Source organism: Lynx rufus, unplaced genomic scaffold (assembly GCF_022079265.1).
Source record: "Lynx rufus isolate CCGP_SWC_20201006 ecotype Redwood Valley unplaced genomic scaffold, mLynRuf1.p SCAF_16, whole genome shotgun sequence".
Taxonomy (NCBI): Eukaryota; Metazoa; Chordata; class Mammalia; order Carnivora; family Felidae; genus Lynx; species Lynx rufus.
Genome location: NW_025814830.1, coordinates 57,230,522 through 57,257,503, shown reverse-complemented (window position 1 = coordinate 57,257,503; position 26,982 = coordinate 57,230,522). Strand labels below are relative to the sequence as shown.

At 60.5% G+C, this 26,982-nt stretch overlaps 1 protein-coding gene across 17 annotated transcripts in view; it reads left to right on the top strand.

Moving 5' to 3' along the window:
- Positions 1-17,004, top strand: part of ANKRD11 (ankyrin repeat domain containing 11) — a 179,837-nt gene extending 162,833 nt beyond the window's left edge. For 9 of the 17 annotated variants that reach the window (XM_047078945.1, XM_047078946.1, XM_047078948.1 and 6 more), the window contains 10 exons: positions 202-372; positions 473-676; positions 1,828-1,970; positions 4,120-4,267; positions 4,551-11,065; positions 12,437-12,535; positions 12,623-12,766; positions 14,484-14,576; positions 14,760-14,925; positions 16,118-17,004. In XM_047078945.1, the coding sequence (XP_046934901.1) occupies positions 202-372; positions 473-676; positions 1,828-1,970; positions 4,120-4,267; positions 4,551-11,065; positions 12,437-12,535; positions 12,623-12,766; positions 14,484-14,576; positions 14,760-14,925; positions 16,118-16,734 (8,300 nt within the window). In that variant the 3' untranslated portion in view covers positions 16,735-17,004. Of the gene's footprint in view, positions 1-201; positions 373-472; positions 677-1,814; positions 1,971-4,119; positions 4,268-4,550; positions 11,066-12,436; positions 12,536-12,622; positions 12,767-14,483; positions 14,577-14,759; positions 15,005-16,117 lie in introns of those variants that run through there. The other 8 variants (XM_047078956.1, XM_047078957.1, XM_047078951.1 and 5 more) reach the window with 7 other exon arrangements.
- The last annotated feature ends 9,978 nt before the right edge of the window (positions 17,005-26,982 follow it).

Sequence of the window (26,982 nt, the reverse complement as noted above, 5' to 3'; positions counted from 1 at the left end):
TGGCTGATGACGAGGTGTTGGAGTTGTCTCTGTTACCGCCGGAGGTGACGACCGGGCGGCTCGGTGCTGCCGCCCCTGTTCTCGCCCTTTCCCTGTGAGCTGTGAGGTGGGAGGCGGGGGCTCCGCGACGCCAGGCAAGGCCGCGGGTCCTGAGGACCGCGTGGCATGAAATGTCCCCCTGTCTCCTCCACCGCCTCACAGAGAAGCAGGGTCCTGAGCGCAAGAGGATTAAGAAGGAGCCCGTCACCCGGAAGGCCGGGCTGCTGTTTGGCATGGGGCTGTCTGGGATCCGAGCCGGCTACCCCCTCTCCGAGCGCCAGCAGGTGGCTCTCCTCATGCAGATGACTGCCGAGGAGTCCGCCAACAGCCCAGGTGAGCCCCCGGTGCCTCGAGGAAGCGGCCCAGGGCCCGGCGGCTTCTGTCACCGGGACACGCCTGGTGACGCCCTGCCTGTCCTCTCCTTGGCCTGCAGTAGACACGACACCAAAGCACCCCTCCCAGTCGACAGTGTGTCAGAAGGGGACGCCGAACTCCGCCTCGAAAACCAAAGACAAAGTGAACAAGCGGAACGAGCGCGGAGAGACCCGCCTGCACCGCGCGGCCATCCGCGGGGACGCCCGGCGCATCAAGGAGCTCATCGGCGAGGGCGCGGACGTCAATGTCAAGGACTTTGCAGGTGAGCGCTCGTGGGCGCCCTCACCCCGCGTGCCCCGAAGGCCCCGCCTGGGGTCTAGGGGTGGAGGGGGGGGCGGTGGTTGCGCACAGGAGTTGGGGGTAGCGGGCAGACCTCGCACTTAGACCAGGGTGATGTGCTGTTGCTGCTGAGGAAGAGGTACTGATGTTTCGGAAAGTATTTCAAAATAAGATCGTTTTCTTATTTTTTATTATCTTTAAGAGAATTGGGGGAATTTTTAGATGCCACTCTGCTGTGTTGTGTAGACCCCAGTTCCGTGGAAGAGGAGTCACGCCCCTGGCACGTTCAGGGAGAGGCGGCCCTGCCTCGGTGCCCGGCAGCCTGGGGCCCGCACCCCCCAGGGAAGAAATGTCTCCGAGAGGGCCCTTTCATTTGAGCCGGAAGTAGGTGTTCCTCCCCCGGCCCGAGACAGCCAAGCTTTATCTGCTTTGAGGGCCGTGTGGTCATGGGGGAGTATTGCCGGGTGTGAACAGGACGCTTGCCCTGTGCCGCAGCATCGGCACGTTCCACAGCCGTTTGTTCCGAGAGCGCGTGGAACGTGAGACCAGCAAAGCGGTCTCCGTGACGAACCTGTCTAGACCGCACCCACTGCCCTAGTTGATGGGGGTTCTGACCCAAACCGAACGTAGCACCTTCTCCGAAAATACAATTTTCCTAAGGCGAGATTTGCCAAAGCCCTGGAATTTGTGTCCACAGGGTGGCCCCGTTTGCACACCGGCATTTGCGGGTGGCCTGTCGAGGCTCTAGTGGAGACGGCCGCCAGAGGAGGCCTCCCCGCGTGGCCTCAGCCACATGCTGCCCAGAGGGCACGTTTCCAAACCTGCAGCTGTGGTCACAGACCCTGCCACCCTGCCCGCAGCCCCCTCGGCCGCTCTCCCTGTACCCTCCTCGTGTGTTGCCAGATACGCTGGATTAAGCCTGCCACCCCCGACGAGTCCCCTAGCCCAGACTGTGCCCGCAGAGGGTGAACCTGGAGGGCTGGCGAGCTGCACGTCGCGGGGCAGACGGGGCGCCCCAGCAAAGGACACTCAGGGCTTCCCGGGACCGTAGCCCTTCCGTGCAGGGCGCTGCCTCGGGACAGGAGTGGCGTTCTTGAGGATTAAATAACATAGGTCCTAAGTGTCTGTTTCCAGGCTGGACAGCGCTGCACGAGGCGTGTAACCGGGGCTACTACGACGTCGCCAAGCAGCTGCTGGCCGCGGGGGCAGAGGTGAACACCAAGGGCCTGGACGACGACACCCCCCTGCACGACGCTGCGAACAACGGGCACTACAAGGTGGGTGCCTCCCCGCACCCGTGTCCCCCGCTGGGCCTGCTGGCCGCCTCGGACATCATCCTGTCGCTCCCTGTCCCGCCGTCCCTACCGTCCTGCACGTTTGCCCCCCCCCCTCCCCGCAACCAGAGCCGTCCTCTCTGACCAGCCCACCTGCTCATCCTGGGTCAGCACCTGGGTGACCTCTTGCTCCATGTGACGGGGCCCTGCCTGGTCACGCGGGCACGTCTAGGTTTTAGCAACTGGATGATCATACGGCGGTGGGGAGCGGGGAAGGGGGGTGTTCATGGGCTGCTGCCGGCACTGTCCTTGTCCTTGTGGCGCTTACTGTTGATGAAGCACAGAGAGGTGTAGCCAGTACACGGGAGGACCCCCGTAACCAGTCTGGGAGCAGCGAGTACCCGAGCGCACGGCCTCCCCGAGAGGACTGGCCCCCTTGGGGAAACGGCTGCCTCTGGGTCTGATGCCGGAGACGCGCAGAGGTGGCGAGGCTCTTGCTGTGGTCGTTACCAGACCTTCGTGAAGAGGCCCAGGAAGGACAGTGGGGCCTGGCGAGGACAGCGCCTGTAGACCGGAACGCACCTCTGACGCTCTCCTGTAGCTGCTCTGCCCCGTCGCCTTGGGCAGGTGCCAGGGAACTAGCAGCACCCAGCAAGTGGCGAGCAGTCGAAGGATGATGAGTCACACGGTCGGGGGAGGGCTGTGAATGAGAAGAAGCCCACGGTGACCGGACGAGTCCAGACACAGACTGTGTACTTGACGTCAGGGCTCTTGGTTAGCTCCTTGGGTTAGATAAAGGCATCGTGGTTATTTTGGTTTTTTAAGGGTCCTTTTAGAGAAATGCTAGAAAAGTTTATGAAATGCCTGGGACCCGCTAGAGTACCCAGGGTGGGGGAGGGATTGATGACACGAGTCTGGCGCTACATTGGCAGCCGACAGAGTGGGGAAGGACAGGGTCGTTCTCTGAATCTCTGTACTTCTGTAATTGTCCTTGTAAAACTACCTTACGGAACAGACTGTGGAAATACGGGGAGGGGTGCAGGGTAGCGGCCCCCGGAGAGATCCCCGTCCAGATCCTGGGACTGTGAATATGTGACCTCACGTGGTAAGGGGACTTCACGGATGGGAGTAAGCAAAAGATCATGCAGTGGTGACCCTCGATTATCCCCACGGGCCCAGTGCCCTCTGGGGTCCGTGTAGCAGAAACCCTTCCCCAGGAGGGAGGAGACCATGAGGGCGGCTCACCCGCGTTGCCAGCCTTGGCAGAAGGGGCCGAGGGACATGGTGGCTTCCAGCAGTTGGGACAGCCCTCAGCAGGCAGACGGCAGGGACACAGGGCCAGTCCCACCACTGCAAGGGACCCCACGCACACGGAAAGGAAGGAGCCAACGCCACACATCTGTAGGGTCAGCGAGACCCGTTGCAGACTTGGCGAGACGGAGGGGCTGGTGATTCGCTAGAGCAGCCGTGGGAAACCCGTGCCCGGGAAGCGGGGTCCTGGTCGGGGGAGGCCGCGGCGTCCTAAGCGGGAATGAGCGACGGGGTGTTCCTGGTTAAAGATTGTCTTAACGCTGCAGTGTCCGAACTGGGGCCGAGACAGCACTGAACCTGCACTTGAGGGCAGTGAGTCGGCCGCCCCGGGTGTGCGAAGCACACTTGCCGGCTGTAGACAGTTGAGCAGAGCTGCCGCGGGGTCACCTGGACTGTGTCTGTCATTCACAGGACCCCCCCCTTACTGTGTCAAGGCACGGAAGAGGCAATCTTCTTTTCTAAAATAAACGAGAACACAAAATAAACCTACTTGGAAGAAGCTCGCTCTTTGTTTCCTCTGTCCTGTCAGTCCCCGCTCCCCACCAGACCTCCAGAGCCCTTCTTTCCACACCCCGCGGGCCCTGCCGGATGGTGGCTCATCGCTGGCGGGAGATCATGGGGCCGTGGTCGGCCCACCACCGATGGGGAGGACTCTGCATGGGAGCGCAGACCTCCTCCGTGTGGCGGCGTGCTCGGCTGGGGTGGGGGGCCGTGCTGTGGCGGTGGGGGGCTGTTGTCTGGTCGAGCACAGGACTCTAGGAAGCGGCTGCAGTTGTACCGGCACGGGGGCGCGTCGCGTGCTTCTCAGAAAGCCCCTGACCTGCCGGTTGCTGTTTCGTAGGTGGTGAAGCTGTTGTTGCGGTATGGCGGGAACCCTCAGCAAAGCAACAGAAAAGGCGAGACGCCGCTGAAGGTGGCCAACTCCCCGACCATGGTGAATCTCCTGTTGGGCAAGGGGACCTACACGTCCAGCGAGGAGAGCTCGACCGGTCAGTGGCCGGGAGCCGCACCGCGTGTGCCGGCTGGGGTGGGGGAGCTTCTGGACGGCCGGGACCCCACCCCCAGGGTTTCCTCGTCCTCCGGCCCTGCCCTCACACAAATCTCTCTCTCATTTCCTCCTGCCTGTGGCTGGCCTCCGATTTATCTAAATCAGGCGAAGAGCTGTCTCTCCTCCCCTTCCCCCCCGCTGCCTCGTCTGCAGAGCGCCGTCCCCGTGCATGTTCAGTAGGGTCGCTGTGACTCTGCCTCTGACCTCTTCCTCCCTGTTCCCAGCAGAGAGCTCAGAGGAGGAAGACGCCCCATCGTTCGCACCTTCTAGTTCGGTTGACGGCAATAACACAGACTCTGAATTTGAAAAAGGCCTGAAGCACAAGGCTAAGAATCCAGAGCCCCAGAAAACTGTGACCCCCGTCAAGGATGAGTACGAGTTTGACGAGGATGACGAGCAGGACAGAGTCCCTCCAGTGGACGACAAACACTTACTGAAAAAGGATTACAGAAAAGAAACTAAATCAAATAGTTTTATTTCTATACCCAAAATGGAAGTGAAAAGTTACACTAAAAATAACACGATTGCACCAAAGAAAGCGGCTCATCGCATCCTGTCAGACACGTCAGACGAGGAGGACGTCGGTGTCACTGTGGGGACAGGAGAGAAGCTGAGGCTCTCGGCACACGCGATACTGCCCGGTAACAAGACGCGGGAACCTTCCAATTCCAAGCAGCAGAAAGAGAAAAATAAAGTGAAAAAGAAGCGGAAGAAGGAGACAAAAGGCAAGGAAGTGCGGTTTGGGAAAAGGAACGACAAGTTCTGCTCCTCCGAGTCGGAGAGCGAGTCCTCGGAGAGCGGGGAGGACGACGGGGACTCGGTGGGGAGCTCTGGCTGCCTCAAGGAGTCCCCACTGGTGCTGAAGGACCCGTCCCTGTTCAGCTCTCTGTCCGCCTCCTCCACCTCGTCTCACGGGAGCTCTGCCGCCCAGAAGCATAACCCCGGCCACGCGGACCAGCACGCCAGGCACTGGCGGACAGACAATTGGAAAAGCATCTCTTCTCCCGCCTGGTCAGAGGTCAGCTCTCTGTCAGACTCCACGAGGACGAGACTGACGAGCGAGTCTGACTGCTCCTCCGAGGGCTCCAGCGTGGAGTCGCTGAAGCCCGTGAGGAAGAAGCCGGAGCACAGGAAGCGGGGCGGCCTGCAGAGCACGCTGTCGGAGAAGAAGAACTCTTTCCACGCCAGCGTGGACGGCGCCATTCCCAAGCTGGACAAGGAGGGCAAGGTCGTCAAGAAACACAAAACAAAACACAAACACAAAAACAAGGACAAAGGGCTGTGCTCCGTGGGTCAGGAACTCAAGTTGAAAAGCTTCACTTACGAGTATGAGGACTCCAAGCAGCGGCCGGAGAAGGCCATACTTCTGGACGGCGACGTTCCCAGCGAGGGCAAGCTGAAGGCCTTGAAGCACGACCGGGACCACTTCAGGAAGGACGAGCGGCTCGGCAAGGTGAAGTCGGAAGACAGGGAATGGCTCTTCAAAGAGGAGGTGGTCAAGGTTTCCAAAGACGAGAAGGCCCTGAAGAGAATCAAAGATGTGAGCAGGTCTTTCCGAGAAGACAAAGACCGTGGGAGTAAAGCAGAAAAAGAGAAACTGGTGAAGGAAAAGTCTCCCAAAGAGGAACGACTGAGGCTCTACAAAGAGGAAAGAAAGAAAAAGTCCAAAGACAGGCCCGCCAAGCTAGACAAGAAGAATGACTGCAAGGAAGACAGGATTCCAAAGGAGAAGGAGAAGGCTTTCAAAGAAGAAAAAGACAAACTGAAAAAAGAAAAAGTCTACAGGGAAGACTCTTCCGCTTTCGATGAATATTGTAACAAGAGTCAGTTTCTGGAGAACGAAGACACCAAGTTCAGCCTTTCTGACGACCAGCAGGATCGGTGGTTCTCGGACTTGTCCGATTCGTCCTTTGATTTCAAAGGGGACGACAGTTGGGATTCTCCAGTGACAGACTACAGGGATGTTAAAAGTGACCCCGTGGCCAGACTGATCCTGGAGACCGTGAAGGAGGACAGCAAGGAAAAGAAGCGGGAGAGCAAGGGCCGTGAGAAGCGGGACTGCGGGGACAGGCGCAGCGACAGGGACGCCTTCTTCCGGAAGAAGGACAGAGACTGTCTGGACAAGAGCTCCGAGAGGCGGAGGGAGCAGGCAGACAAGCATAAGGGCATCCCCGGCTGCCTTCCCGACAAGGACAAAAAGCGGAGGGAGTCCGCCGAGGGCGGGCGGGACAGGAAGGACGCCCTCGAGGCCGCCAAGGAGCGGAAGGATGGCAGGCCCAAGCCCGAGGAGGCCCACCGGGAGGAGCCGAAGGAGCTGGCTGGCGAGGCCGGCTTCAAGGACAGGCCCGACTGTGACTTTGGGAAGGGCCCCGAGCCCTGGGAGAGGCTCCACGCGGCAAGGGACAAGGAGAAGAAGGAAAGGGGGAAATTAGAGAAATACAAAGATAAGTCCGGTGACAGAGATAAAAGCGAAAAGTCTGTCCTCGAGAAATGTCAGAAGGACAAGGAGTTTGATAAATGCTTTAAAGAGAAGAAGGATCCCAAGGAGAAGCATAAGGACAAGGAGAGAAAGGCGTCTCTTGACCAGGTGAAAGAAAAGAGGGAGAAGAATTTCCCTGGACTTCTCTCCGAGGACTTCCCCGAAAAAAAAGACGAGAAGAAGGGTAAAGAGAAGAGCTGGTACATCGCCGACATATTCACAGACGAAAGCGAGGACGAGAAGGACGAGTTCGCGGCCAGCGGGCTCCGACTCGGGGACGCCGGGGACGCGCCGCGGGCGGACGGCCCCCAGGACACCGACCGGCACCGGAAGCACTCTGCCGACCGGCAGCACGCAGAGAAGCAGAAAGATCGAGAGCTCCGAGAAAAGAAAAAGGAGAAGGGAGCCGCGGAAGGGGCGAAAGACAAGAAAGAAAAGGTCCTGGAGAAGCACAAGGACAAGAAGGACAAAGAGGGTGCGGACAAGTACAAGGACAGGAAGGACCGCACCTCGGCCGACCCCACCCAGGAAAAGAAGAACAAGCAGAAGCCTCCCGAGAAGCTGGAGCGGAAGCCCTCCGCGGAGGACAAGGCCAGGAGCAGGCACCGCGAGAGGCCGGACCGGGAGCACTGCCGGGACAGGAAGGTGTCGAGGAGCGCCGAGGCGGAGAAGAGCCTGCTGGAGAGGCTGGAGGAGGAGGCCCTGCACGCGTACCGGGAGGACTCCAACGACAAGGCCAGCGAGGTGTCCTCGGACAGCTTCACCGACCGCGGGCAGGAGCCCGGCCTGAGCGCCCTCCTAGAGGTGTCCTTCACGGAGCCCCCAGAGGAGAAGGTCAAGGAGAGAGAGAGGCACAGACACTCTTCGTCCTCGTCCAAGAAAAGCCACGATCGGGAGAGAGTCCGGAAAGACAAGTGTGAGAAGAGAGACAAGAGCGACGATTACAAGGACACGGGCAGCAGGAAGGACCCCGGCCAGTACGACAAGGACTTCTCAGACGCCGACGCTTACGGGATCCCTTACGGCGCCAAAGCGGACGTAGAGGACGAGCTAGATAAAACCATTGAGTTGTTCGCCGCTGAAAAGAAAGATAAAAATGATTCCGAGAGAGAGCCTTCCAAGAAAGCGGACAAGGAGCTGAAGCCTTATGGCTGTGGTGCCGCCGGTGCCCTCAAGGACAAGAGGCGGCGGGAGAGGCACCGCGAGAGGTGGCGGGACGAGCGGGAGAAGCACAGGGACAGGCACAGCGACGGGCCCCCGCGGCACCACAAGGACGAGCCGAAGCCCGCAGCCAGAGACAAGGACAACCCTCCAAACGCGCTCAGAGACAAGTCCCGGGACGAGAGCCTGAAGCTCAGCGAGACCAAACCGAAGGAGAAGTTCAAGGAAAACCCGGAGAAGGAAAAGGGTGACTCGGTGAAGGTCGGCAACGGCAACGATAAGCCGCCGGCAGCCAGAGACCAGGGCAAGAGAGATGCCCGGCCCAGAGAGAAGCTTCTGGGCGACGGCGACCTGATGATGACCAGCTTCGAGCGCATGCTGTCCCAGAAGGACCTGGAGGTCGAGGAGCGGCACAAGCGGCACAAGGAGAGGATGAAGCAGATGGAGAAGATGAGGCACCGGTCCGGAGACCCGAAGCTCAAGGACAGGGCGAAGCCCGCTGAGGACGCGCGCAAGAAGGGCCTGGACGTGCCCGCACGGAGGCCGCTGGTGCCGGACCCCGCCCCGAAGGACAAGAGGCCCAAGGAGCCCGCTCTGGCCCCGCCGGCCGCCGACGGCAAGCCCCCTCTGGGGCCGGCCGGGGACGCCAGGGACTGGCTGGCCGGGCCGCACGCGAGAGAGGCGCTGCCCGCCTCCCCGAGGCCGGACCAGGGCCGGCCCACCGGGGTCCCCACGCCCGCGTCCGTGGTGTCGTGCCCCAGCTACGAGGAGGCCATGCACACGCCCAGGACCCCGTCCTGCAGCGCGGACGACTACTCCGACCTCATTTTCGACTGCGCTGACCCCCAGCCCGTCTCCAGCACGTCCGCCAGCGCCTGCTCCCCCTCTTTTTTCGACAGGTTCTCTGTGGCAGCGAGTGGGATTTCGGAAACCGCGAGCCAGACGCCTACGAGGCCGCTGTGCACGAGCCTGTACCGTTCGGTGTCTGTCGATATCCGGAGGACCCCCGAGGAAGAATTCAGCACTGGGGACAAGCTGTTCAGACAGCAGAGCGTCCCCACCGCGTCCACCTATGGCTCGCCAGGGCAGCGCCTGGAGGACAAGGCCCCTGTGCCCCCAGGTCCTGCCGAGAAGTTCGCCTGCTTGTCCCCGGGGTACTACTCCCCGGACTATGGCATCCCCTCCCCCAAAGCGGACGCTCTGCACTGCCCGCCTGCGGCTGTGGTCAATGTCACCCCCTCCCCAGAGGGCGCTTTCTCTGGTTTACAAGCGAAGTCCCCCCCTTCGCACAGAGATGAGCTGTTGGCCCCGTCCATGGAGGGGGCCCTCCCGCCTGACTTGGGCATCCCCCTGGATGCCACGGAGGACCAGCAGGCCACTGCCGCCATCATCCCCCCAGAGCCCAGCTACCTGGAGCCGCTGGACGAGGGCCCCTTCAGCACGGTCATCACAGAGGACCCCGTCGAGTGGGCGCACCCAGCTGCCTCGGAGCAGGCCCTGTCCTGCAGCCTGATTGGGGGCGCCCCCGAGAACCCCGTCAGCTGGCCTGTGGGGCCGGACCTCCTGCTTAAGTCCCCACAGCGCCTCCCAGAGTCCCCGCAGCATTTCTGCCCCACTGAGGCCCTCCACCCTGCTGCCCCGGGGCCCTTCGGCGCCCCAGAGCCCCCTTACCCAGGCTCCCCTGACTCATACCCTCTGTCGGCCACCGAGCCTGGACTCGAGGGCGCCAAAGGCGACGTGGTGGACACAGTCCCGGCCGCTGTGCCCGCCCCAGAAGAACCAGCCCCCTTTGCCCCTCCTTCCAGGCTGGAGCCCTTTTTCACCAACTGCAAACCGCTCCCTGACGCGCCCCCCGACGCGGCCCCGGAGCCTGCGTGTTTGGCCACCGTGACTCAGGTGGAGGCTCTGGCGCCCATGGAGAATAACTTCCTGGAAAATGGGCACGACCTGTCGGCCCTCGGCCAGGTGGAAGCGGTGCCCTGGCCTGATGGCTTCCCCAACTCCGAGGACGACTTGGACCTGGGGCCCTTCTCTCTGCCAGAGCTTCCTCTTCAAGCTAAAGACGTTTCTGATGTCGAAACGGAACCAGTAGAAGAGACTCCCCTTGGCCCTCCGGAAAACACCCCCGCGGGGCCCCCCGTAGTCCCGAATGGCGGGGATGTCCCTGCAGCGGCTGCCGAGGAACAGCCCGCACTGCCTCCCGACCAGGCGGCTCCCCGGGTCCCCGCCGAGCCCGAGCCGGAGCCCCCCGAGGAGCCCAAGCCGGATGTGATGTTGGAGGCCACGGTAGAGGCAGGGGTCACGTCAGAGGGGAGGGTCCCCCCCGAGGACTCGGACTCCAGCCTGGGGCCCGCACCGCCAGCCCCGCAGCGGCATCCAGCGGGGAGCGGAGACGAGGAGGCCGAGGGCCGGGACCCCCCGGCCGCGTCCCACGGCACCCCCGACGCCGCCGTCGTTGCCGCCGCCGCCGCCGCCGCGGATGGCTCGGCACAGGCACACGTGGAGGACGGGGCTGGCCCGCTCGACGGGGCCGGCCCCGAGGGACCTGTGGGCGGCATCCAGCCCGAAGCTTCAGAACCAGAACCCAAACCCGCGGTCGAAGCCCCGAAGGCGCCCAAGGTGGAGGAGATCCCCCAGCGCATGACGCGGAACCGGGCTCAGATGCTGGCCAACCAGAGCAAGCAGAGCTCGCCGCCCGCCGACAAGGAGCCCGCGCCCGCCCCGCCCCCCCGCGCCAAGGGCCGCTGCTGCGAGGAGGACGACCCCCAGGCCCAGCACCCGCGCAAGCGCCGCTTCCAGCGCTCCAGCCAGCAGCTGCAGCAGCAGATGAACACGTCCACGCAGCAGACGCGGGAGGTGATCCAGCAGACGCTGGCCGCCATCGTGGACGCCATCAAGCTGGATGACATCGAGCCGTACCACAGCGACAGGTCCAACCCCTACTTCGAGTACCTGCAGATCAGGAAGAAGATCGAGGAGAAGCGCAAGATTCTCTGCTACATCACGCCGCAGGCGCCCCAGTGCTACGCCGAGTACGTCACCTACACGGGCTCCTACCTCCTGGACGGCAAGCCGCTCAGCAAGCTGCACATCCCCGTGGTGAGTACCGGAGGCGGGCGGGAGACCCGCTGGCGGGGCTCTGTCGGCCGTCCCGCGTCCCGCGTGCGCTCCTCATCCGGGGCCTGACTGGCCAACCACACGTGTGCCCAGCGCTCGGTCCGCTGGGTCGACGGTCACCCAGCTGGTCTGTCTGCTGTAGCTACGCCCTGCAGACCTCCAGCTGGGGCTGCCCTTGGGCCGCTCGGTGCCTGCCCCTGCCAGTGAGGGTCTCCGCTCGGCCCTTTTAACACCCCCCGGTAACACTCCCGTGTTCCCAGTGGCCCCAGGTTGCCAACCGGAGGCCAGGCCTCACTGTCGTCACCGTGCAGCCCTGAGCAGCAAGCACCCTGGCGGCTCCCCCCCCCCCCCCACTGTGGGCATTGGGAGCCCAGGGACCCCGTGTCTGTGCAGACCCCGCCATCTACACACACCACCTTCCAGCCAGCCGTCTGCATCCCCGCTTCTCCCATTGTACCCTCTTCCTCGGGGCGGGATCCTGCCACCACCCCTGCCCAGGAACAGCCCCCCTGCAGCACAGCCACCGCCCTGGGCCCCTCAGCACCTGTTCAGCCCAGGCGCACGTGACTTGCTTCATCTCGGACCCTCCCACCCGCTTGGAGGGGAGCCAGGACTTCCGTTGCATTACCATCAGGCCCAGAACAGGCCTGCAGCCCACAGGGCCCACCTCAGAGCAGCCCCCTCCCCGCCGAGAGTCACACTGGATCGTGTGTTCTGGAAGGTGGCATCTGAGCTGGCTCTTTCTTCACCCGGTGTCTTCTGAACAGCGATAGGTGGCTCTGAGCGTCAGGTTCAAAGGGCGAGGCCTTGGGGGCACGGCTGCCCGGGCCACCACCCTCCCTGGACAGCCCAGTCTTCCGGCACTTTGATGGGGCAGGGGGGTGGGGGACAGACAGCTTTGAGCCCAGCAGGACGTCTGGCCTGGAAGCATCCAGGTGCTGGGTCTCTTCTGGGTCACTAGTTCGGAAAAATCTGGCCTGAGGTTTCTGTTCAGTGACGTGTTTGGTTGCCCTTTTGTTTAAATTTTGGTTTTCAAAACGGAGCACCATGACCTTCGTGGAAAGTTCGGAAAATAGAGAAAACAGTAGGGGTCGCTGTGGTTTGTGTTAACTTCTTATTTTCCACTGGGACTCCCGCCTTTCGTTCTAGAAAAACAAGCTGTTTCCCTTCCCGTGGCCCCCACGCCATAAAGCACCCAGGCCATTAGGGGCGGGCGGGCAGAGGTCGGGCACTCCTGGACTTCTCACCAGGCCAGAGGGTGCGTCTCAGGGCTGAGTCCTTCAAGTGGGTTGGTGTTCCTGGTGCAAGTTCACAGCCTCACCAACCACCCCGCCCCCACCCCCGTGATTGCAGATCGCGCCCCCTCCCTCCCTGGCGGAGCCCCTGAAGGAGCTGTTCAAGCAGCAGGAGGCCGTGAGGGGGAAGCTGCGGCTGCAGCACAGCATCGAGCGGGTAAGAGGGGCCGGCGGGCACGGGGGGGGCGGCGGGCACGGGGCGTCTGTCCGGGTGAGTCCTGCTCACCTGGCTGTTCTCCTCCAGGAAAAGCTCATAGTCTCCTGCGAGCAGGAGATCCTGCGGGTTCACTGCCGGGCGGCGAGAACCATCGCGAACCAGGCGGTGCCGTTCAGCGCCTGCACCATGCTGCTGGACTCCGAGGTCTACAACATGCCTCTGGAGAGTCAGGTGGGTGACCGTCCGGGCCCGGCACTCGCTCTCCCGTCTGCAGCTTCCCACGAGGAGCTGGGCCTCCTGGGATTCGGCTGCACTGTGGGCAGCGAGCGGGAAAGGGCCGCATCCCGCAGGTAGCCCAGCCTGGTTCAGTTCCCCAGTCCGCGCCGGGGCCGGGGAGGGTGGCGGCGACCACGCGGCGGGACACGCAGCAAGCAGCAAGCACCCTGGCCGTGTCGAGAGATGCCCCGCTCCGGGGTCCTCGTGGACACAGTCTCTCCGCCCACTGAGAGTTACACTTGTTTTAGGGGAAAATTTAAATAAGAGACGAGTAGTATCCAGGCGACTTGCTCTGTGGAGGCCCCACCGGGAAGCTGTCCTGCGGCAGATGGGGGCAGAGCAGGGCCCACGGCCAGGGGAGGATCCTGCAGGCCCTGGGGTCCTGCGGTCCTGCTGGAACAGACTTCCCGCCTGGCCTCACCTGCTGGCCGCTCCCAGCGTTGACCCGGGAAGGGGTCCCTCCTCTGCCCCCGCTGTCCCACCCCCCGTGCACCCAGGCCTGGGGTCAGACCGACACGGGTTTACTCCCCGATTTGTTCTCTTCCCCAGCCGCCTCCGAGACTTTTTAAAAACAACCCTGAACGTGTCATTTCGGGCCTGTCCAAAAACACTGCTGTCTCCTCGGGCCTCTCCTGTCCCCTGGCCAGCGTGCGCGCCTGCTGCACCCCAGGCTCACGTAGCGCTGCACGGACCCCTGGGGCTCTGGGCAGCGTTCTCAGGCTGGCCGTGTGCAGACAGCAGTGGTTCCGTGGTTTTTAAGACTCTTTATTTGCACATCAAGGGCTTTGCGTTCACTTACGTGCAGTCTTTAAGAATTGATCATAAATTTAAAAAATAAAAAAACTTTTAAAAATGAAAAAAAAAAAAAAAAGAATTGATCTTAAAAACTTTCCCCACTAGGGGTGCCTGGGGTCAAGAGTTTGAGCCCCTGCATTGGGCGTGGAGCCTACATAAAACTAAAAAAAATTTTTTTAACTTTCCCAACTGAACATAGTACACATAAAAACAAGATTGGTCTAGAGCAGAAAGAGTCTACAACCCAAAGGGCTGGGGCCTCAGTGATCACTGCGGGGGCTCTGTGCCTCTGAAAGAACCAAGGGGCTGGAAGACCTCCTGGGCTGCTTCTGAGCCTGAGGACAGTGAAGGCCTCTGCCCTGCCGAGCGTCTGCGGTGGGGCCTGTGCTCGCTTCCCGAGGCCGCACCACAGACACGGTGACGTGTGACGGCCTCCCGGGACACCCAGGCCGCGGGGGCCGGTGAGACCACCACCCTCCGTCCTGAGGCTTTACCTGTTCGTGAGCCCGTCTGTGGGCGCGGGGCCACCGTGCGTGAGGACAGGGACGTGAGGTTGGCGCCCCGCCCCCCCGGCCAAGGCACCTCAGGTCTCTTCAAAGAGAATTACAGACCGAAGAGACCAAAGCATAGCCCTGCCAGCCTCACCGTGCGCGTCCCCGTGACTCCCAGGGAACGCGGTAGGGGCCGGGGACTGAGGGCGCCCATTTGTTTGTGCCCAGCACACATCCCCGCACCCCCCCGCCCACACACACACACACTCAGCGGCCTCCTGGGGACACGCCAGCCAAGCTCCTCACGGAGGGGCGGCAGGGGGGTGACACGGACCGTGGGCTCCTCTTGACTCTTCCCCATCCAGCGTCCGCGCCTCTCCCCTCAGGGCGACGAGAACAAGTCCGTGCGCGACCGGTTCAATGCGCGCCAGTTCATCTCGTGGCTCCAGGACGTGGACGACAAGTACGACCGCATGAAGGTGAGGACCCTGTGCCCTCCCCCGCCCGGGCGGCAGCGGGGGCGGGGGAGGGGGCAGCTGCTGCCGGATCCCCCGTTTGCAAGTGACAGTGTCAGACCCCGTGAGCCCGGCTGATGCCTTCAGGGAGCTGAGGTCTCCCCGCCCCCCATGTTGCCTCCTTAGAGTGTCTTCCCTCCTGTCCAGGTGTGCGGGGAGCAGCTCCTGTCACCAGCTGGCGGTCAGACCTCTGTGGGACCCCACCTTGAGCCCTCCTCAAAGGTCACAGCACACACCCATCACCACTGCTCTGGACGTGCTGACCAGTGCAGCAGCCAGAGAGCATGGGTGGGAGCTAGAGAAAGATTAGCAAGTAAGAAGCGAATCCCCACGTGCAGGCGCTAGGGCCGCCCACAGGGCCGCCCACGAGAGCCAACAGACTCGGCGGCACGGTGGGCACCACCCCGGGGCAGCTCCAGGAGGCAGGGCCTGGGGAGGGGGGGGCACACCCGCCGGCCTCCCTAGGGCTCTAGGGGGCTGGGGGAAGGGGTCCGGAGCTCTCCATCCTCCCCGCCCCGGGGAGCCCGCTCTCGGAAAGGAGGACCGTGTTTCCCGGAGGCCGGCCTTAGCTGCGTCCCCTCCCTCACTGACCCGCGACCGCGGTGCCGCAGCAGCGCACGCACCTGGGAGGGTGCTGGCGTGGGGTAGCCAGAGCCCAGAGCAGAGAGGAGCCCGCTTGGCGTCCCCGGTCTCGGGCAGGTCCCCGGGAAGCTCCAGGATGCTGCCGCACCAAGTCCCGCCAGCCGGGCCCGCAGGCTGCACGGGGGAGGCTTTCCTAGAGCAGACGGGAGTGGTGACGACATTAAGATCGGGGTTGGGCGATAGAAACGCCACACGAGCCCCACGCCCCGGATGTACAGAGAACTCATGAAACCAGTGAGAGGCGAGGTGGCTAGAACGATGAGCCCAGCGGGTCGAGTCCGCACGGGCTCGGAGACGTGGCCCCGGTGCAGCGTGGGGTGGTGTCTTTCCCGAAGACCAAAGACGGAGCACTCAGAGCCCCCGTCCCCCCTCCCCGCTCCCCTCCACACACTCCCAGCTGCTTCAAGGCGAATTAGGGACGGCGATTCCCCGCCGTACGTGCGCTTGCGCACATCTGAGCAAGCGAGACGCGCTGTGACGTCAGACTGCTCACGTCCGCTTCTCTGTCCGTGTGTGCTGCGTCCGTCCCAACCCCCCTCGGCGGTCCCGTCCGAGTCCCCGTGTCCGCTCTCACCTATGCCCCCCAGCGCCCCGGATACGGAGCCGCTACGGCACTGCCCGCGAGGACCTGCTGCCGGGGTTCAGTGCCCACAAATCCCAAACGCTCCCGGCCTAGGTGACGCGTCACTAGCCGTGAACGAGTGCAGAGTGACACTGTCGAGATTCCGCTGCAACGCCCGGGGTGGGGGGCGGGGGGCGGGGCGCGGGGCGCTGGGCCTCACGACTCCCCGGGCAGGGCGTGGGGCGAAGGCGCGGGACCGAGGTCTCGCCTCGGCGCCCCTCACCTGTCGCGTTTCCCGCAGACGTGTCTCCTGATGCGGCAGCAGCACGAGGCCGCGGCCCTGAACGCCGTGCAGCGGATGGAGTGGCAGCTGAAGGCCCAGGAGCTGGACCCCGCCGGGCACAAGGCGCTGTGTGTGCACGAGGTGCCCTCCTTCTACGTGCCCATGGTCGACGTCAACGACGACTTCGTGCTTCTGCCGGCCTGACGCCCCGCGGGACGGCCACACGGGACACAGGCGAGGGCCGCACGCGTCTGCCCGGCGCCGCTGCCGAGTCCAGGCAGTGCAGGGAGACCTTGTCCCTCGGGCGGGGACGTCCAGGGAGAGACCCCGCACTCGGCCCCTCCCCCCGGGAGCTGCCGCGGGAGCACGAGGAGACGGCGGCCTCGGGGTCTGCTTTCCAGGCGGCTGCACGGGCATTTCAGGAGCTGCAGAACGGATGTATTTTTTACAATTTCCTGTTCCATTCTGATCAACTAAAAGAAAGAAAATTAAGGCGGCCACCGCTCACGGACAGTGACCTCCGGGTCGGAGGGCGGGGACGGGCTTCGGGCGGGCTGGGGTGCTGTGGCCGCGCGCAGGGCCGCCCGCCCGCTGCGGAGGGACACAGAGCCGGGACTCTCGGGTTGTGTTTTTAATGGAGTCAAATCCACGTGGTTTGTATATTTTTTCCTTTAATCTTGGGCATTTTGTTTCTCTTTCTGAGAACATAACTTGAAACACTACAGAGCCAATAATCATATAAAAAGTGTACCCGTAAACGCTGTACAGTTTTATACACATTCACAATGTACTTTTGCTGCCTTCTAGATAATTTATTTTGCAACACATTACTGCACAGTTGTAAATAACTTATGTACTGTAACATCACTTCAGTTATGTGTAAAGAAATAAATAAATTAATTAAATGCTCTTTGTACACGACAGGCCCTCTCCAGGAGGGGCCGACACGCGGGACCGACGGGGGCTGCCCCACTGGAACACCACACTGTCTTCAACTACGTTGCTCCCCAGTTACTACCTTTTTTTTTTTTTTTTTGAAACTAATTTTTCCCTTTTCCGGTCTTTACTGGGTCCCAAGCCCCACCCCCACCAAGCTGCACAGCTCACAGCGGGGACAGGGATCCCTGAGCCATTCATGTCCTGTCCCCCGGGCAGCCAGACCTGGGCTTGGGGACAGAGCGGGCCAACCCCCCCCCCCCCCCGGAAGGAAACAAGAGTCACTCGCTCCTGGGGCAGCAGCTCCCGTGCTGTGTGGCCTTGCAAAGACCATCGTCCGGCTCTGTGCCCAGAGCAGGAGCCGCCACCCACCCACCCCTCCCCCCCCCCCGGGGGGGGGCTGGCAGGTTCCCCAGCGACGCTGCAGCTGTGCAGGGGTCCCGACCACTGGGACCCCCGTGCTGCCAGAACCAGCTCGGAGGGCAGGAGTGGGAGGTGTGCGCCCCGCCCCACGCCCCTCTGCGAGGAGATGCTCGGGGATGAGACCCGGCCGGCCTAGGGCCGCCTTCTGCACAAGGACTCCCAAAGTGGCTCCTTCCTGCGGCCGCCCTCACCGCACCGGACGCCCGGCCCCCCGCACGCAGGGTGCTGTGGACACGTGGGTGTGGAGGTGCGGGGTGGACCTCCTCGCGCACGCCCTGGGGCACATCACGTGGCCTCCCCTCCGCCTCCAATACCTGAGCCACGGAGGAACCCCCGGCGGGAGCCGGCGCCCAGCTCCGCAGGCCTGCGGGCCGGGCCCTCGCCGAGTCCACGCGTGGGACGGAGGGGGCGGGGGAGGTCGCCCTCTCCCTCCACGGGACTCCCGGAACCCCCCCTCGTGTGCTGGCCTGGGGATCGGGGAGGGCAGCGCCGCACCGCCTCCCGGACACGAATCAGTTTTCTGGTCTCAGAGCCGGGGCCGCAGCCGCGCGTCCCCGCAGCCCGGCGCTCCCGTGCAGAGTCTCGGGGTCGGCAGCTTCAGGCCCCGACCTGCCGGCCGTGCGCGTGCGTGGGGGGCGAGGGAGCGTGCACGGGCCACGCGCAGGGGGTTTGGACGTCTCGGCCCCGGCCTCGGGGCCGTGCGGCGCGGGTCGCGGTGGCCCTGCGGGCTCCGGCGGGTCCGCGCGATGCTGGCCCAGTGTCTCCTGGGCGCCGCCCCGTCCCCACCCTGCCGCAGAGGCACCCGACCCCCGTGCTCCTTGTCCGGGCTGCGAGCGCAGGGGGGAGCACAGGGAGACCCTCGGTCCCCAGAGAACGTTCGGAAGTAAATTCTAAGAACAGAGGCTGGCTGTGGTTTGCTCCCAGCGTCCACCTGTGTCTGGGCAGGAGTCGTCCGTGCGGGTGTTTGCAGAACCCCCACGAGTCCAGAACTGCACCTGGGGCCCCTGCCGACTGTCCTGAGGACTGTGGCTGCAGGCGTGGGTATCGGGGGCCCCTCAGGAGGGTCCGGCTCTGGCGGGAAGAAGGCAGCGCTTGGCCCGGGCTCGGACACGGATGGGTGACTTCCCCACCAGTCACAGCGTCCACCACCCTGGAGCTCTGAGCCTCCGTAGACGCTGGTCGCTCTTCTGCCCCTCAGAGCCTCTCAGAACCTGACTCAGGTGGCAGCACTGGATGGGGGCCCAGTGCCCCCCCCCCCCCCCCCCGCCCAGTGCTGCGGGCCAGCGGGGCCAGCACGCCTGCTCGGGGCACACGGCCCTTCTGTCCCGGGAGCGAGGGCCAGGGTCGTCCCTGGCTGAGAGGGGCTGCGGGAGGACACCGTGTTTCTCTGACCCGCACAAGATGGCGACAGCAGAGCCTGCGACCCGGAAGCAGGCGAGGGGTTTTCATGAAAAGCCACGAGCAGCCTCCCTCTTCCCCCCAGAAGGCAGCGGAGAGGACATTCTAGAAGCACAGGAACCCGGAGGGGGCTGCCCACCTGACCGGGTGACACTGCAGTGTCCAGGCCCATCCTGAGATGGCCGGAGGACAGGATCTCCACGGGCTCGGGGCTCGAATTCCGACTGGACGCCTGAGGCTGAGCCTGACAGGAAGAGAGGGCTCCCGGCCACGCGGGCACGGGGCCCCCAGCAGCCTGCCCCATTTCCTTCCGGGGCAGAGGGAAGAGGGACGAACACCGCCCGAATGCTTGCTTCCTTACGTCGGGGACTTCGTGACACAGGCAGCGGCCGCAGCCGGCCCGGCTACTCCCTCTTCCAGACCCAACAACCCACTTCTGGTCACCAACCAAGAGAAACCCATGCATATGGGCAGAAACAGCATCACTGAAGACCAAACGTACCGGGGGGGAGCGCGGGGGGGGGGGGACGGGGGGGCGGGGTTGCCTGGGGCTCAGTCAGGTGAGCATCCGACTTCCGCTCCGGTCACGATCTTGCGTTTTGTGAGTTCGAGCCCCGCGTCGGGCTCTGTGCTGCCAGCTCCGAGCCTGGAGCTGCTTCGGATTCTGTGTCTCCCCCTCTCTCTGCTCCTCCCCTGCTCACGCTCTGTCTTTCAAAAATAAATAAAGATTAAAAAAAAAAAAAAAGAATAGATTGCCCACACATAAAGCAGCGCTTCTCGACCTCGGTACTGCTGACCCGTGGCCCTAGGAGTCTCGTGACCGGTTTCCTCCACGTTGTAGGGCGCTCAGCAGCACGCGCGGCCTCCACCTACCAACGCCGGCAGCGCCCCTCAGAGTGGTGACCACCACCGTGCCCGCGCGTCGCCAAACGTTCAGGGGACGGGGCGAGACCACCCCCGAGAGCCGCTTACGGACAGCAGCGAAGGCGAACGAAACCCAGCCGGGGTGCACCTGGAACTGCAAGGCTCCGCTCGTCCAAAGTTCAGCAGAACAGGAAGGCAGAGCTGCCGTGCGAGCGGCCAGCATGGGCCACCGCGCAGAACCCCCGGGACGCGACGGTTGCGGGGGCTGCCGCGAGACACGATTCCTGACCTCGGCACCGACTAAACGGCGAGGCTCCGTGACCACTCACCGCGCGGTGAATGTGTTCTGTGCGTCTTTTGTTCCGTTTCACCATGAAGCAAATTCTTAAAGAAAGACACGTCTGCATTTTCCCCAGGAAGCCAGGATGATATTCCAGAACATACTTTAGAAAACGGGGTGCCAGATACCAAGTTAAAATGGCGATCTGAGCCTTTACCTTCCAGTCAAAATCCCCCCAAAATGAGAAAGGGCAGATGACAAATTCAAAGGAGTCCCGGTCTCTCACAGATCAGAATCTCAGACAAACGAAAAAGGTGAAAGAGGGCGAGTTCACTCATCCGATGGAAAACAAAGCAGGGCTTCTAGAACAGCAAAGACAGACCTTCAAAAACCCCCGTAACGGCAATAAGAACATTGGAGCGGGGCCGGGGGAGGCTCCAAATCAACAACCAACACGGTCGGCACCCTGGAGATTATCCAGGGCTCGTTACAATCCAAGGAGTGATTATTCCAGAAAAACAGCTAAATCTCTGCAGCAGGCCGTGTGTCATTTCCATTCCCTTGTTTCCATTCTCGGTCCAGCTCCACGGTAGTCTTGAAAACCGGCAACCCGGCAGGATCAGAGGGCTCGGACTGAGTGTGGGTCTCCTCAGGTGTCCTCCCATCTCCAGGACACTGTCACCACTGGACTTGTCCGGCAGCTCCCCGGAAAAGCCCCATTCCTGGAGCTCACTGTGTGACCAGACTCAAAATTCACCCAGTGGGAAAAAGCCCTTTCCCCACAGATTGTGTCAAAAGCAATCAACGACAGCTGTCTGAGATGATGACACCGGGGACAGCAAACCAGCCCGGCCACAAACTCGAAAAGCAAGGTCTGGGGAATGAGATGTCCACGGTACGCCGACCGACGCCGGGCCACCTTCCTAAGGGTCTAGAAGGCCACGTGCACGTGCGGGTCTGGGCACAGGCTCGGGAAAGAGCTTAGAACGTCCAATTTTCTCACTTTTGGCTAAACTTGAAGGCTGTGGAGGCAGGAAGCGGAGGCCGACGGGAAGTGAGCCCCAACCCGACGGAAGAACCTTTGGGGAAGCGTGGGGGAGACTTGCCGGGTCAAGGCTTCGAAGGAACTTTCTGTCCCATCACTAGCTTAGCAGCAAGCTCACAGCACAAAGACAGCACTGCCCTCATGCGACACAGAACTTAGACTCCACGGCACCAGTCGAGGAAAGTCACTGAGCAGGGAGCAGAAGCCGCAGCCAACAAACAAAGTAAAATAAATCTGGGGAACTGATTTCCAGACTCACCATGTTATATTATTTAAAATATCTACTTTCAGGGGCGCCTGGGGGGCTCGGTCGGTTGAGCGGCCGACTTCGGCTCAGGTCACGATCTCGCGGTCCGTGAGTTCGAGCCCCGCGTCGGGCTCTGTGCTGCCAGCTCGGAGCCTGGAGCCTGCTTCGGATTCTGTGTGTGTGTGTGTGTGTGTGTGTGTGTGTGTGTGTGTGTCTGCCCCTCCCCCACTCATGCTCTGTCTCTCTCTCTATTTTTTTTTCTGATTTTTTATTTATTTTTTTTTTAATTTTTTTTTTGTTTATTTATTTTTGAGACAGAGACAGAGCATGAACGGAGGAGGGGCAGAGAGAGAGGGAGACACAGAATCGGAAGCAGGCTCCAGGCTCTGAGCCATCAGCCCAGAGCCCGACGCGGGGCTCGAACTCCCGGACCGGGAGATCGTGACCTGGCTGAAGTCGGACGCTTAACCGACTGCGCCACCCAGGTGCCCCTCTCTCTCTCTCTTTAAAAATAAATGTTAAAAAAAATTTTTTTTTAAGGCAAGAAACTGGGAATTCTGCAGTTGAAAGTGCAGGAATGGAATCTGAGTGAACAGAAAAGGACCTGAAGATAAGTCAGTTGCGATTATCAAATTGAGGAACGGGGAGAAAAAAAAAAGAATGAAGGAAAATGGACAGCGTTTCAGAGACCTGTTGGATGTGATCAAGCGTTCCAACGTATGCGTCTGGGGAGTCACAGAAGGAAAGAGAGACAGGGGGAGAAAGACGGGTAATTGTCCGCGCCAACCGGATAGGCCACGATGCCAGAATGCAGTCAAATGTTACCGACTGCAAACGCTTCTGCGAAAAAGAAGGTGGGTGTGAACGGCTAGAATCTGAGGGAAGCAAATGGCCGTCCGTCAAGCGGATGAGGCTCGAGCACTCAGCCAGAGGCCTTGGCGGCAAGTGTCCCCCAGGGAGGAGGGGACTCTCCAGCGGACTGCTTTCAGACCAGAACGCGGCGCCCGCTCTTCCCCGGCGTCCAGCCTGCGGCCTCACCTGAGATCCCGGACTCGGCAGGCTCCGCGGCCACGCACACCGCTCCTCCGAGTCCGTCCCTCCGCCGGCCGCCTGCTGTTGCGCCCGTTTTCCTGCAGAACCCCGATGCCCTTGGCAAAGACTCAAGATCCAGCTTTAGAAATCACGTTCAAATAACGAAGAGAAGTCGTGTCTAAAGAATTAATATGACAGGAGTCAGAGAATGCCACTCACAAAACAGAGAATACACATAAAGGATTTTTTTAAGATGAAAATTGTTGAAAAGCGCCACAACTGAGTTTGAGTCGGGGGAAGGATCCACAAACTTGGAGACAGGTGAAGTAAGTTGGTCTTGTTTATATCTTTACATGTCTATCTGCATCCACAGTGCGGCTCGAACTCGCGACCCCGAGATCGAGAGTCACATGCCCTACCCTGGTTTAGCTGGCATAACTGCAAGAAAAAAGAGTGAGAAAACAAAAACTGAACAGAGTCTCAGAGACCTGCCGGGTGCTCTCGGGCGCGTCCGTGTGCACTGGGAGTTCCCAGAAGAGCAGAAACGGGCAGAAGGCATATCCGAAGAAACGACGGCCCAAATTCCTCAAATTTGACAAAAAACAGTAACCTGCATCCAAGAAGCTCAACGAACTCCAAGCAGAGTAAACCCAAGAGATGCACACGTAGACGCGTCGTCATCTAACTGTCAAAAGCCACAGAAAAGAAGAAAATCTCGAAAGTGGCAAGGGATGCCCTTTGAGACGCAGGAGGGAACACGGCCCAAACTGCTCAAAGACGACGATGGCGGTGAGCGACCCCTTCCAGGAAACGGAGAAATCGGGACATTTCCGGATGAACAAAGCCAGAATTCACCGCCAGACCACCCGCCCTTCGGAAATACTTTAAAGTGTCCTTCAGGCTCGATCAGGAAACACCGAATAGTAACTTGAGTCCGCAGGAAGAAATAAAAAAACCCACTGGTTTTCGTCATAACTGATGAACCGGCCAGATGCCCCTCAACCTTTTTTTTTAATAGCTCAAAATTACAGTAAAATGAACAGTAAATGGAGTACCAGAAAATGCCTAGAACAAAAAAGAAGGTAGCAGTAGAGGAAGTGAGGAACAAAACAGATTTGTGACCGAAAACAGCAAGAATGTCGGAAGGTTTGTCAATAATGTAAGTGCAGGTGGATGAGACTCTCCCGGTTAAAGGGACAGGGTGGCAGGCCTTATCTTCCTAATTATGGCTCAACTACGTGCTACCTCCACGGGGCTCTGCAGAGCCCGTCGGGCCGGAGACGCCACACGCCGGGCCCGGCCCTTCCCGAGGGGTCGACAAGCACCCGGAGACCCACCCGGAGACTGTGCACAACGCCGCGAACCAGCTGGGCGTCCACCGGCCCGGCCGCCGCCGCAAAGGACCTGTTCTCAGGTGCAGACGGAGGCTTTTCCGGGAGAGACCGTAAGTCGGCCGTGAAAAAGCCTCAGAAAATTTTAAAAGGCTGAGATAATACAAAGTATGTTCTCCAACCACAACAGAATGAAATCAGAAATCGGTAACGGGGAATCTGGAAAATTCAAAAACTATGTGGAAACTAAGCACCACGCTCCTAAACAAAGAAGAAATTACAAGGGAAACTTAAAAATACTTTGAGATAAATCAATAGAAAAAAAATTGAGCTCCCACACCACACAGTTAACGAAAGTGGGGGAGGGGCGTCCACGGAGGCGGAGGGGGGAGGGGCGTCCACGGAGGTGGGGGGGTGGGGCGCCCACGGAGGCAGAGTGCTTTTCTCAGTAGAGCCACTGAGGCTGAGGCAACCAGGAGGGGCCCGGGCTGGGGAGAGGCTTCGGGAGCTGCCCAAAGGCCGCGAGGGGTGCAGAGCAGAGGGGGGGCCCAACTGCAGCTCACGGTGCGGTTCACCCACGAAGTGAGGCGGAACACGCCCTCCCCCACCTCTGCCGGACCCACGGAGGGACGACAGAAGCGCTGGAGTCGGCGGAAGCAGGCGCCCCGGGTCAAGGTCGTGAGCGGCCCAAGGGGGCCCGGAAAACACCAGATTCTGGAGTCCTGCCGAGCCAGCCCGGAGCTCGCCTTTGCCAGAAAGCCGACAGAGAGAGGGGACGGGAAAGGAGAAACCTTTTCTTCCGGGGATAGGAACTAGGAACGGAAGGGGAGCCCCCTTTGCTCCTCGGATTCTCGTTCACTTCGTCGGCTCATCGTCTCCGGCCCGGCAATTCTGCAGCAGCACTGGCGGCAGCGGGTCCAGAGCCGGGGGTGGCACCGGGGCAATGTTCTCAGGAAGGAAAACGTCCTCTGCCCAGAGCAGCTGTGACACGGAGAGGGTGGGGCCCACTCCCAGGGCTGTCTTCTCCACTGTCCCCTGCATGGGCCTGAGTTCGCCCCAAACAGCCCAGGTCCAGCCAAGTTCGTGGCACAGCGGGGTAGCCAGAGGCCCGTTTCCGCCCGGAGGCTCAGAGGGGGGAGGGGAGAGAGACGCACGGAAATAAAGAGCCAAGAGAGAAGCTCAGAAAAGTCGCCCGGTGAGGCGTTAAGGGGTGTTTGAGCTCCAGGGCGCAGCCCCGCCCAGGCCCCGTGGAGCTGTTCCTCCGGAGCACACCACACACTGTGGGGACAGGACAGGCCAGCCCAGGTCACAGGCTGCCATCTGGGACATCAGGCTTTGAGAGCTCAACGGACTTTGGAAGCACGGCCCACAGGAGGCAGGCGGAGCTCAGCCTGACTCTGTCCAGGTGGGCGGCCTGACAAAAGAAAAGGCACCATCCTCATAGTTTGGAAACAAAACCCAGGATCCCCTAAGCCCAGGATGCAAGAACAAATTCTTCAGCGTACGAAAAGCACAAACATTTCAGTCCACACGGGAAAAGACAACCACACATGCCAATCCGAAACGGCACAGATGTTGGAAACACCTGACAGACACGTTAAAGGAGTTCTTACGCAAATACTCCCAGGAAGCATTCCTTCAACGACCGTTAAAACAGAACTTTGCATAAAAGAAATAGAAGAGACAAAGAAAGCCCAAGTTGAAATTTTAGAACCGAAAAATAAAGTGAGGAAAAAACCCTCACCACACGGACAATAGCAGAAAGGGAAGAGTCAGCAACCTTGAAGACAGGTCCGTGGAGCCTTATTCAATCTGAATTACAAAATGAGAAAACACTTGTTATTTATTTTTTCTTGAACAGATCTTCAGTGTTTGGGGGACACCAACAAAAGGTCTGACATTCAGGTCACTGGAGTCCCAAGAAGGAAAAGAGAAAGAGGAGGGTGGTGAAAAACACTTCAGGAAGTAAAAGGCTGAAACATGTTCCAAGTTAGGCAAAGAGAAAAACCTATGATTCAAGAAGCTGAGTAAATCCTAAAGAGAATAAACCCAAACAAATCCTAATCGAACTACTGAAAACTAAAGAAAAAGAAACAAATGTCTGAAAATGAGATTACGAAAACAACCTCATCTCCAATAGCTTCACAAAGAATAAAATGCTGAGGGATTAACTTAATCAAGAAGGTGAAAGGCACACAAGTGAAAACTACAAAACAGTGTGGAAAGAAATGAAATTAAACCCAAGTAAACGGAAACACGTCCCATGTTCACGGACTGCGAGGTCAACGCTGTTCGATGTCAGCACTGCCCAAAGTGATGCGCAGATTTGGTACCGTCTCCATCAATGCCCTAAGGACAAGTTTCTTCGCATAAATAGGAAAACCGTCCTAAAACTCGTATGGAACCTCCAGGAAACCCAAACAGCCAAGAACACAGCGGGCGCACTCACACCGCCTGCCTTCAAAACCACCCCAAAGGTACGGGGATCACGGCAGCGTGGGGTGGCCACACAGACAGACGCGCGGGCCAGTGGGACAGGAAGTCCGGGAACAGACCCTCGCACGGGTGGCCAAACGACTTCCGGCCAGCGTGCCGAGACCGTGCAAGGGGGAAGAGGTCGGTCTTCTCGGCACCCGGCGCTGGGAAAACTGGGCGTCCCCAGCCCAGAGCACGCACTTGGACCCTCCCCTCACACCATCACGCAAAAACTCACTCCAAGCGGATCAAAGACCTACACGTAAGGCCTGAAACTGTAAAACTTGGAGGAGCACAGAGGGCAAAAGTCTCGCCACACTGGATTTGGTTATGATTTCTGGACGGGACGCCAAAGGACAGGCAACAAAAGGGAAGACGAACAAACTGCATTTCATGAACATATTTTTTTTTTGCATATAAATAAATTAGGTTTATTGCTGAATTTTCCCATTGACATTATAGAAAAAAATTTAAAAACACTGAAATTTCACAAATTATGACAGCCCAATAGTTTTAGTATATGTGCTGCCGAAGCGAGCACGACAGCCCAATAGTTTTAAACATCCTTTATCAAAAAAAGCACAAAAATGACATTAGAAATATTTGTTGAGGGAAAGCAGAGCATCTGACGGCAAAGAAGTACAAATCCAGACAACGAACGGCACAAACACAGCACTCACAGGGCCGTGGCCACCCGGAAGTCACTGCCCGCGTCGCGATCTAGGTTCCGTTTGAGACGCTACACGCGGTCTCTCGATTAGCCTGTCCGGGCCCCGCCTCCCTCTTGTCAGAAAGGAGCCGCTGCTGCGATGAAATCCCGCGCACGGCCTGGAGAGCAAGGAGGGCCGTCCT